Consider the following 11,830-nt stretch of genomic DNA (forward strand, 5'->3'; position numbering starts at 1 on the left):
GGTTGGTCATTGATTGCTCCTTGGTTTTTTTTATATCTTTTACCTCAATAGGGTTATATTTGACCTAATATATATCTTTTTCATACGTTGAGTGCGGTTAGCCTTTGTCCCTATGTAGGCTAGTCGTTTGATTGGGTCATTTAAAGCATTCACGACTAACCGTTGGGCCATTGATGTCTTGGGCTTAGGGTTATGTATACTTTAGCATTCTCTCATTCTCACCACACATCCTTGAGCTCTTTTATTTTCTGTTTCTCTCTCTCATGAGTACTCTAACTCTTACCATCTTTCTATGCTCTCTAGATTTTGCCATCTCTCCATTTAACTCTCGCTTTGACCTAGCTATGTCATCCTTGGTTTGAGTCAAAAAGTTATTTAAAGTGGTTTATGTCAAGTTGCACGGTTTCAATCAGTGCAAGACATGAGATGAACTTCATGAGTAAGCGAAAAAGTTCGATTGTATGAGCTGAACTTCATGAGTAGGCGAAAGTTCAGAGCAGGATTGCATGCATCATATTGAACTAAGAATCTAAGTGGGGCAACTATAACTTTAAAGATGCATATGCCTTTGAGCCTACCTTCAATCACACTCACTTGCCACACTTCAAATTTCCCAACATTATCATCAATTTAAAAAAATCGATACCTTGTATCCTAGTTTCAAGAAAAAATTGTGCAGCCTATCTAATGTCAAGTCTATGTACCTATGTCCTTGTCACGTAGCTCTAAAGTGGAAATACTTACGGTTAAAATGGTAAAACGGCTGGTGATTATTCAAAACTGCATAACATATATAACTCCTGAGATTTTCACCACAAATACCTTATAGGGAGCCTAAAGAGTGGTTCAAGTTCATCTCACACGCAACATCACAATTTAATTATCAGTCCTACCATGTTTTTTGTTACTTTCTTAAGAACAATTGATTATTTGATAGTACAGGGGTCACCGATCACTGGTTAAAATGTAAAAAACCTATGGATAATGAGTCTCAATTCCACAGAGAAAAAGGTTGTGAAAAAAGTGGTGTGATTGTTCCTATCAAATAAAAATAGTAATATTGTTGGCAAGTAAAAATGCAGATAAAATCATGATCTCTCTCTCTCTCTATCTATCTATCTATCTATCTATCTATATATATATATATATATATATATATATATATATATATATATATATATATATATATATATATATATATATATATATATATGTATATATATATATATATATCACAGTGCAGGTACTCCGAAAACTTACACCATGAAAGCAAGAAGCCCAATCACAATTTCATATACACACCATTAAATTTGAGAATTGTGACAACTATTTGAAGAACATGAGAGAAAAAACAGAAAAATAAGAACACAGATGGATACTTCTGCTCTTGTGAGCTCCAAAAAGATTCTACTATACATTAGCTCACCCGGTGGGCAGAGGAGAGCAAAATCGTCTACCTTTGTGGGACCATCTTCCCTGCTTGTCTGTCTTAGCACAAACCTCTGCGACAATCAACCCACACTAACAGCAACCAGCAGGCCAGATGCTGGGGTAGACTGCAAGGCATAGTTAGCAAACTCGTGACTCGGGCTCGGATCGGACCCCTACTTTATTTTATAGTGTAAGCACATGAATAATACATGGAAATAATTAAACTTCAAGCTAATATGTCAATAGCTAAGTTACAAAAACATATAATTATACATAATTATTAACTTTTTTCATTGAACAATATTAGATTCTTCGTAACAAGTGACTTTATATAAGAATTATGCATTAAAATAATAAAATACATGATTAAAAAATGTATTTAATAGGTTGGATTGGAAGTCCTGAATCGTGACCCAGTTGGGGTCCGATCCGGGTCGACTCGGATGATTCCTGAATCAACTCGCCGGGTTTGCCAACTATGCTGCAAGGGCATGGTAATGCTCATTCACCGAATAAAACCTAATGCCCACCATCTCCAACCACGGGCAAGCAAAAGCCACACATCACCATGGTGCCACCACTGTAGCCCTGCACTAGCGGTCAAATGAAGCTAAGGAGTGACGGCCTGAGTCATCCTCGCAACAGCCTCGCCGCATATTTACATTATCCTGTGATCCACTACACGGCTGATTTGGTATCTGCATGTTCCCCAGATCACCATCAAGACTCATCTGCTGGACTTCCACTGCTGAAAGTATTTTGATGCACTGAACACAGCTCACAAACTCCCTGAAGAAAACCAAAGAAATATTCAACAATGAGCAGCTTGATCTTCTCAGGTGATCTATGCACCTGAACATGTCAATATTCACGCAGATAGATTAGGGTTGCTGCAGAAGTGGCTGTGGCATTGCAAAAAAATACCATGGAGTATAGACAGTCTAATGGGCACAGATGAGAGAGAACCTGCATCTGAGGGCCACAAATGCATGGATCTGTAACCAGGGGTGTACAATCATATTTTTATTCCAGGACCTATGTGGTCATCTAATTAATTGAAGAGTCGTGAACACGCTGGTGGATCTATAGATGGGAATAAAGGAAGATGGGACAATAATTCAACAAGAAACTTACTCCCAAGGGTCATCTCCCACGAGCAAAACGTCATTTTCATGGTCAACATAGACCAGCTTCCAGCAACTAGTTTGTGGAACCTCAAGCTGCCCTTGGATTCCAAACCTGCAGGCAAGGTCATGACGGAGCTCATCATAGCCCTTGTAGCATGTGACATCGATTGACCGCCCCACTGAACCCCGCTTGTACACCTGTAAAGGAAGGTTTTAGTCCACATGGTTAACAGAAACCTTGTCTGGAAATTCTCGAAGTCCAGGTCTATACACATCGTTTAAAAGGTTTCACAACCAAACAAAGCTAAAACACTCTCTGGAAGGAAAGAAAACAGGTAAGAAAATAAAAATCAGGCGACTGACAACTTGAACTTGCTTGGGACTGAGACCACTAGATACAGGAGAGATGAATAGGAAATGGGCAAAACTCCTCCAATATAATAACCAACAAGATGCTCATTGAAGACCACCATTTGTTCCAACTTGTGAAAGTTGTCAGTGTTTCAAGTTATTTTTGGAAGTTTCCCTGAATTACAACAATGTAGCAAACAGAAGGTGTCCCTGATATTGACCATGTTCTGGTCAAATAATGGACAAAAAATCCTTTTTGAGAGAAAAATAATGGACAAATTCTGTCTTGTGACCTCTTGTCACACCATGCTAATACTACTTCGTAGCAATAGCTACACAGGGAACACAGCCTGATCAAGTATTTGGTAGATGGTTTAGTCAAAACCACTCAAAAGTTTGCTAGAAAATGCAAAATAAGATTGTTGGGTCTCTAAAAAAGGTGTCAGGTCGCAGAAGCAGAGAAGATTGAAGGTTCAAATACATCAAGAGTGCGTACAAATCAAAGGCAGCCATATGAATTTCTCAAAAGTCAAAACCATGCTGATGTTCTTCTCATACAAAGTGACAGAGGAATGAATATGGGCATGTATAGTTGACATTCCACCACACCCAAGAAACTTTCTTCTACCATACGCTCAAGCAACATTCTGAGGGTTTCTGTGAAACTTGCAGCATGCAAACATACCTTGGTAAATGTCCGCACACGCTGCAACATCTGAGGGCGTGAACTTTTGTTAATAAAGCCGGCTTCATTAATGGCAGTTTCATTTGAACACCCAGGCTTAAAGGACATGTCTTGAACACCAAAGGACTGAGAACATACTGCTGATGTAGATAATTCAGGCTCAATATCTCTTGGAGTACTATAACCAGAGATAATATTTTCAAGGTCCTTCACCGAACCAAATTCATTAGAAAACGGACTATCTGTCTCCAAGCCAGTCAGCAAAGGCTCATCAATGTTGACACCAAAGAGGAGATTATTTTGAGGGTCAATCTGAATGTCACCATCTTGATTATTGTCTCTGAAAAGAGTTGAAGACAGTTGAAAAGAAGGCATATGGAAATTCTGTTGGCCACCTTCTAAGCTAAACGGTGCACAAGAAATTGCATCCAAGTGATCAATGGTATTATTCCTCAATGGTAATAGGGAAGATGCTTGATCAATTGTGGAATGGAACTCATGCTTTATCTGAACATTAGGATTTAGATGATGAGCTTCTTGAACTAAACTGCTGTTCACGGCTGCTTTGGGATCATCTGCCATGACTGAACACTGTTGTGCTCTGTTAATGAAGTTGGAAGAGGCAGAACAGTTATTATAAGGAGGTGCGGTTGAGCTCGATCGTGAATCATCATCCGTAAACGCTGAACGAGCCCATGCAGGCAATGACCCCTTGGTTGGAGTTTGTAGGTGGCTGGATGAGATAGGCAGCAACTGTGGAGGTGGACTAACCAACTGAACCTCTTGTTGTAGTGGTTTCTGCTGTGGATGATTGTGCAAAACAACACCAATCTGATGCAACAAAGGGTTCATCTGCTGCCGCTGATGTTGTCGAAGTTGTTGTTGCTGCTGCTGCTGGGACTGCTGTTGTGCTGGAGACGTTAGCTGGCTCTGCAGTTGTGCTTGTGGTGGCCGTATCTGCTGAGGCAGCAAATTTGTGCTTACTTGTGATTGATGTTGTTGTTGCTGCTGCAATTTCTGCAACAGCTGCAGTTGACGTTGATTTGAAGTTGATGGTAACTGTTGTTCTGCTGCATGTGTTTGAGATTGAAAGCTTTGCTGTAAAAGAGGTTGGACGGAGTTCTGAATGGGAAGAAGGAATTGCTGCTGGAGTTGCAGGTTTTGTCCAAGCAGTTGATGCTGTTGGAGCTTAGACTGGATGAGGCTCTGCTGCAGTGGTTGGTTTTGTAGTTGAGCATGTGCTGATGGCTGATTAACAAAGTATTGAAGAGGTGGAGGTGGTGGTTGTTGTTGTTGCTGCTGCTGCTGCTGCTGTTGCTGTTGATCAATAATGTCTGACTTCTGTGGCCGTAGGTAAGGATTAACCAGAGTCCTATCTTGCTGCTGAAGGTGATCAAGTTGTTGGGTTTGCTGCTGCAAGTTGGGCAGTCCAAACTGTAGGTTAGGTAAGGGTAGGGCATGGCCCTGAAAACCCAATTGCCTTGATGGGTCATCGATTCCAACTTTATGCAGTGGTGATGGTGTGATAGAAGGGTAGTAGTCAGCTTGAGTTACTGAACCAAGAAATTGGGGGTTCTGCAGCTTTTGCTGCATGTTCATCCACTGGACTAAACTTATACCTTGTTGTATAGGGTTTTGAGCATCCTTGATGACAATCTCATCTGTGAGCCAAGGCATTACTCTTTTGAAATCATTCTCTATCTCTAACTCTTCGTCTGCAGAACATTAATAACTCCTGGTCAATAACAGTTAACATCGGGCCTCAAAGCATCTGAACTCAAAGTTAAAAGAGAACATCAACCAGTTTTCAGCTACAAAATTTAACGATGGCTGGAATTTTGAGAAGTATCAAGATGATAGGATCAGCAATTCTGAACAAATATGGCAGTATCTTTAAGACATGTTTAACACCTCAGCAGCATCAGTAGATCAGATGTGTAAGAGCAAAGCTAGGATTCCCAGATCGATGGACCCACAGATAGGACCTGGTGATTGGTTGTTCAAGGGATTGATCTCCAACCCGGTCTAAACAGAAGATGAAGCGATTCGGAGAACAAAGAATGGTTTACTAGCAGCATCAGTCATAACAACAATGATAATGACAACGACGAGGATGATGACAATAATAGATAGCAAGAGGTGGTACTCAATTAACAGACAGATAGAAATTCCACAACTTTGTAAACCAAAAATTATGAAGAAAAGACAGATGGTAACTAATCATGACTAACGAGAATGTTGTCAGAAATATAATCGCTGAGGCATCAACAACAAGCAAACTGTTGGTCCTTTTTGTGGCTTTAAGATAAAACTGAGCTTGGACCTAATAGCAGTTATATAGGGGGGAAATATTTGATTGCAAATTAATAAAGCACACTTCCAGACAAGATAAGAAGGTTGGCCCAGGATTCTGGGTCCCAACCAGACTTGACCCAGTTTGGCATACTTTCAACTTTGGTTTCCAAAAAACGTACCTGGCATTCCTGGTTGTCTGAAGCATTTGGGTTTAAAAAGTGGTGTAGGGCATAAATAAAATGGAGTTATAACTGGTTCTATCTCCCAAAGAGAAACCCGGCTCTGCCGCTCGCCAGCAGTAGATTCATCCCATCCAACCTGCTCAAGCATATAAATAACAGAATGGCTATAGGAGAATGTGGATATATTAAAACCAAACTGATGAACTTGATAAGAAAGCAAACCTGAAGGTTGCACCAATGTGAATTCTTCCATTTTATGGGATCTATGTCACTGATGCCTGTGATCGTACCCATATATCTCCGCACACCAGATTCCTCAGTTTCAAACATCATTCTGAATCGCATGCCAAGAGAAATCTGTGCTCCATATACAGCTTTATGATATTTGGAGAAGGGGATAACAAACTCTGAGGGGCTTGCTCTGTAAAACCATGCATACCCATGGATGGCAACACCAGATTAAAGAAATTTATTCATGGGTACTAGGAAACAGGAGTAAGAATTATGTGCCTGTGCAATTACCTTGGATTATAAAATACGGTGAAAGGACTATGGTTTGCAGCAGCATGTGCAGCAGCAGCGAGAATTCCTATATGCATACTGTCACTCGATAGGACTGATGAGGAAATAGCAGGTGGCTGCCGATTAGCATGTCTTATCCCCAATAAAAGCTGTGATTTCTCATCTCTGTTTGACAAAGAAAAAAAAAAGGTAATTATGTAAAGCTAATAACTTTGAGCTCAGGAACCACAAAGAAAATGAAGACTAAAAGCAAAGCTAGCATGAATATTTGTACTCAGGATCTTCCAAAAAAATACCTCATAAACAGTACAGAATCACCGGCAACAAGCCTCTTTGCACTGACAAACACACTCCAACTGGTAGTTAGTAGGTGCCGCTTTGGTTGACCTGGAAAAATATGTCTACATGTAACCCATCAGTAAAAGCGCAACATACAAGAGCAACAGTGAGCCTGCAACCGATCAGGCACATCAACTTTGTCCAGGACTCCAGGACGAATCAGTAGCTAATTGCCAAATAACACAGACAATGTCATAGTGGCTATGTCACAGGGACTCGGCCAACTGGGTGCTGCACCCGCGTCGCGTCGCACCCAGGGTCATTTATGTCCAACTTTTGGAGTTTATATATGTATGTATATATATATAGTCGTGTTTCCATAACCACATTTTGGGTTTCTGGAGACAACCAGGAATGATCCATACCCCTAACACGACGGTGGAGAGATCAGGACAGGACGAGGCGGAGGCCATCCATAGACGGCCAAGATGAAGAGAAAGGAGGAAGAGGGAGGGAGAGGGAAGCGAATACATAATATACGGGTTAAACGGGTTGGTGGGTTGGCATACCCCTAACACGAACCTGACCCGTTTAATAAACAGGTTAGGCGGGTCGATCCGTTTACGACACGAACCCGTTTAAGCCAAACCCGAACCCGGCTAAGAAGCGGGTCGTGTCACAAATTGCCACCCCTACCCATACCCATGACGACACGGGTAAGAAACGTTGTGTTGCGGTAACATAGGTAAAATGAATTTTTTTAAAACATAAAAGGGTGTAAAAGAAAAAGAAGGGGTAAAATGAAATTTCTTAAAACATAAAAGGGTGTTTCCTTTCATTGTAAAAAGGAAGGGGTGCTTTGTAACTCTCTCTCTCTCTCGTTCCCCCCCACCCGTCCGTTTGGTTTACCCTCTCTTATTCCCCTCCCCCTCCCTCTCTCTCTCTCTCTCATTTAACCCCCTTCTCTCTTGTTTCCCCCTCCCCCCTCTCTCTCGCTCTCTTTTCCCCCCACCCAGGTCAATGCCCAAAAAAAATGAGGGGGGTAAACCAGAGTGGTGGGGGTGGGGGGAATGAGAGAGAGAGAGAGAGGGCTTATCGTGGTGAGGGGGGACCAAAATAGTCTCACCCCTTTGACCACAAGTCAAACATCACCAATTTTTTTTAGATCGGGTCAGGTTTGGACCTGACCCAACACTTACCTGGACCTGACCCACGGCGTACCTGTACACCGTGCAGTACCTGTACTCGTGTCCTACTGTGTCAACACGGGTACGCCACCCCATATGGAGTGTTTGTGTGACATATATTATGACAGCCTAGAAGTTACAATAACAAATTAGAAGTGCAGAATGGCCATATACCGCGATAAACATGCCGAAATATCCATGAAACATCATGCAAGTCTTGGGCTACTAGCTCCTGAGCTGGTGGTTGCATTGAGAAGTCCTAAACAACCATGTTACTATAAGTACAAGCAGGAAAGCCAGAAAAAACATCATGGGGCAGATGAGCAAAGAGAAGACAAGCACATACCAAAGGAGGGAAGATTTTTTCAGCTGCACGCCGGGGTACAAAAAATCCACCATGTGTGCTTGTATCACTTGCTGTAAGTGTTTTGCAGAAGAACTCTGTTGGCTGCCTACTTTGCTTCAGACCAAGATCAGATGCTAGCAAAGCTTCCTTGTCAAACTGCAGTACCAGAAGAACCAAAGCATTAATTTGGAAAGTGTTCACAAAGATAAGACGCACCCAAAATAGAGCTCAAAAGGATAATAGATAACAAAAGAACCAGAATATACAAACAGACAAAGAGAAAATATTAGAGTAGCCAGTAGCACTTTATGGACAAACTGATTTACAGGCCGAAGAGTCTCATACAATCAGATAAGCAGAAAATATTACGGTAGCAAGTAGCACACCAAGCACAACCTTATTTACAGGCTGAAGAGTCATCTGAGCATAAACCTCGTCTGTTTCAGTATCAACCTGAATATCAAATAGAACTCTTCTAAGCAACGAGCATCTAATCCAAGTTTCAAGCAGAGGGGACAGTAACAAGGAACATAAGATATTTGGAAACTACCATACATGAAGGGTGACATTGTGCAACATGCAAATCAGTTTCGAAGGAAGGTTGGGATAATTTGGGATGTGCCCATCACTTGCCTTTTGCATTGAGGCCGCAACCTAGAATTACAGCATCCAAAGCCTGTTTCAGAGTTCAATTCCCCAGGCAACAAAAGCACAAAAGACTGTATTTAATCAATGTCAAAATGCACACCTGTTCACTGTGACCTTGTGGGAAGTAAACTACAAGGCTGCCAACTGGTGGCAATGAAACAAGTGGTCCAGCACATGCATGCCATAGCTCTGAATTGATAGTTTTCTGTTGTCCTGCTCCCAGAATAAAAGATACAGAATGATGGAATAAAACAATACGATGTCTACATAGTATACAGGAAACACAAGATGGTCAAATCCGACATGCCAAAACACAATAACAATTCAATATCTGTGCGTGTCTATTGTTTTAAAAAATATATATGTCTAACCGTGCACACAAACATTGATTTAATTATTTCTTTATACTGGCCTTTCCCATATTTGCTAACAAAAGTATACCAAACCATCACCTATATTATTAACAAGCCTGTAATTTATTATCAGTCTCATATTTGTGCAGATGAACTGCTACAAAAACTCTCAAACTGGCCAAATGCAGCTAATGTACACCACCTAAGCTCAAGCATACTGGTAAATGCATTGGTTTAAATACTAAGACAGTTCGACCAGCAAGACCAATTTTGATAAATCATGAATAATTCTCATGAAATTTTACCCAAAGAAAAAAACTCATTAAACCACTTCACCTGAAGCATGTGTACATCAAGTCCTAAATTATAATTAGGATATTGAGATGTCTCCCTAAATTCATATTAGATGAGACACAACAAAAACTTAATTATAGCACTGGAATTATGTGAAACAAGTTTCCAAACACATTTGTCACCAATACTAAGGACACGCTCCACTCCTATGCAAAAAGACGACTTCAGAATTTTTCAAAGATTTGCTAACATTTATGGTGAGGATAAAGCTAGCTGCAAACAGAAAACAACAACAACAACAACAACTATGCCTTCATCCCAAAACAATTGGGGTCGGCGATATGAACCAAAAAAGAAAATCATTCTGGGTCTTCCACATGAATCCTTCTCCACCAATCATTTCTATCCAATGCTAGCTGCAAACAGAAAATTGGAATAAAATTGAAACAATGGATTTTAGTAAATCTTAAGACCATCATGCGATTTAGTAGAGTGCAACTTATTACACAACAACTCTGTGAATTCGATAAGAAGCAGAACTTGCAGAAAACCCAAACTATGTTGAGGATAGCCGCAGATAGGATTCAGCCATGCACCCATCAGGCGTCCAAATTACTGCTATTTTTTTCCTTATTCTATCTAAAGATCTTCATGCATAATCAAATTATATATAGATAGACACCAACTTAATTTCTTAACTCCACCTTCACAAAGACCCAGTTCTTCAGCTTTTATAGTTCTTTTTTGGTTCTAATGGGAACTCGGGATTGACAGGAAGTAAAATTCAAAGGGAAGGAACTTAAATGCAAAAGAAGCTCACAAAAAGGAAAATTTAATGCAATTTTTTGTCCATAAATCCTCTTTAAATAGAAATCCAAAGACAGGAACTCAAAAATCAGAACTCGACGAGCTACGATGCTTCGGCATCAAATTGAGGAAACACCATCGATTCGCAACCCCAAGAAGAAGAAGAAAACGGGTCCGAATAGCGATTATTAGCGTGAATCCTCTTTTAATTGGGCACAAACGGGAAACCGCCAAATTGTCAGGGAACTCACCTTCGCCGGAATTGGCCGGAAACCCACCGGCCACGGGAGCCTTCATCTCAAAAGCTCGCAAATCGTCAGCCGGATGATCAGTGGGGAACGCATCAAACGAGCATTTTCCCACCAACGTTGGCATCAACTAGCGCCACCCCGCTCCCAGACCGATTCTTCCCCTCTCAGCGTAATTAAAAAATATTTGGAAATTCCCTCAAAAGTCCCTGAAAAATCGTTCTTCACCCTCTACTTTGCCGCAAAACCACAAAAATTCTCCCACCACCGTTGCCGGAAAGCCTAACTCGAACTCAGGGAATTGAAATCAACGAACGGAAATCTTCGGCCAGAAAATTTTCTCTGGTCAAGGCGAGAACTCTAACAGATAGATGAGGAATTCCACGAATTCTCGTGCGTTCGATTCAAAACTGGAGCGCAAATTTTCTCTCTCTCTCTCTCCGGCCAACTAAAAGTCAACAAGCGGCGCTGCGGAACAACGTCGCCGGAACTCCAAGCAGACGCCGCCGAAAGGATCTCTCTCCAGCCACTCTCAGGCCGTCCGAAAACTCAGCCAACAAGCCAGAAGGCCAACACACTCCAGAGAGGGCGCCCAGCCGTCAAACTCCACCCACCGACGCCGGACGGAGAGCTCCGAAGCCTGCCCGAAAGCTGAAACCCGCCGTACAGATCCCGCTCCACTGTCTCCGGAGATTCTCCGACCGGACGGCCGGAAGCAAACGCTAGGGAATCCCGAGTGTGAGCGATAAAACGACGCCGGAGAGCGGTTCCCGAAGAGTATAGTAAGTAGAGAAAGAGAGGTCGCCCGAGAATACGCGCAGACTTGCTGGCGCAGCCAGACTGTGGCGCAATAACAAAGGGGGTAGTCTCATTGGTGTATAGGACGCCAACGAATCGGATTTTTATCCGATATCCAACCGAATCCGACTCCGTCTAGTCATATTCAATAAGCCATAACAATATCCGATTATAATCAAATTTGAATATAATCTTAAAAATTTTGCAATTAAATCCGAGGGATGTTTAGGTTTGATGGATATCCAAATTTGATTACATCGAGTCTTTCACTTTTCCA

The 11,830-nt window shown here is 41.5% G+C and overlaps 1 protein-coding gene across 1 annotated transcript; it reads right to left on the reverse strand.

Moving 5' to 3' along the window:
• Positions 1 to 1,708: 1,708 nt before the first annotated feature.
• LOC149834262 (auxin response factor 16-like) lies at positions 1,709 to 11,602 on the reverse strand. Its single transcript, XM_090011300.1, has 13 exons — positions 10,759 to 11,602; positions 9,154 to 9,266; positions 8,961 to 9,059; positions 8,802 to 8,858; positions 8,406 to 8,561; positions 8,234 to 8,318; positions 6,890 to 6,980; positions 6,594 to 6,758; positions 6,294 to 6,492; positions 6,069 to 6,207; positions 3,595 to 5,309; positions 2,566 to 2,756; positions 1,709 to 2,220 (listed from the first exon to the last, which is right to left on the reverse strand). The coding sequence occupies exons 1-13, from the start codon at positions 10,880 to 10,882 to the stop codon at positions 2,025 to 2,027; spliced, it is 3,330 nt and encodes a 1,109-aa protein (XP_089867426.1). The 5' UTR covers positions 10,883 to 11,602; the 3' UTR covers positions 1,709 to 2,024.
• Between the last annotated feature and the right edge of the window lie 228 nt (positions 11,603 to 11,830).

This window comes from Nuphar pumila, chromosome 6, assembly GCF_984573655.1.
Source record: "Nuphar pumila chromosome 6, dmNupPumi1.hap1.1, whole genome shotgun sequence".
Classification (NCBI taxonomy): domain Eukaryota; kingdom Viridiplantae; phylum Streptophyta; class Magnoliopsida; order Nymphaeales; family Nymphaeaceae; genus Nuphar; species Nuphar pumila.

Bases quoted from the DNA above. Each gene is read 5' to 3' on its own strand.
- LOC149834262 (XM_090011300.1), bottom strand. From the start codon at position 10,882: ATGCCAACGTTGGTGGGAAAATGCTCGTTTGATGCGTTCCCCACTGAT. The intron at 9,267-10,758 runs GTGAGTTCCCTG...TTCTGGGAGCAG, and splicing joins TCCGGCCAATTCCGGCGAAG to GACAACAGAAAACTATCAAT. The intron at 6,493-6,593 runs GTAATTGCACAG...ATGGTTTTACAG, and splicing joins ACCGTATTTTATAATCCAAG to AGCAAGCCCCTCAGAGTTTG.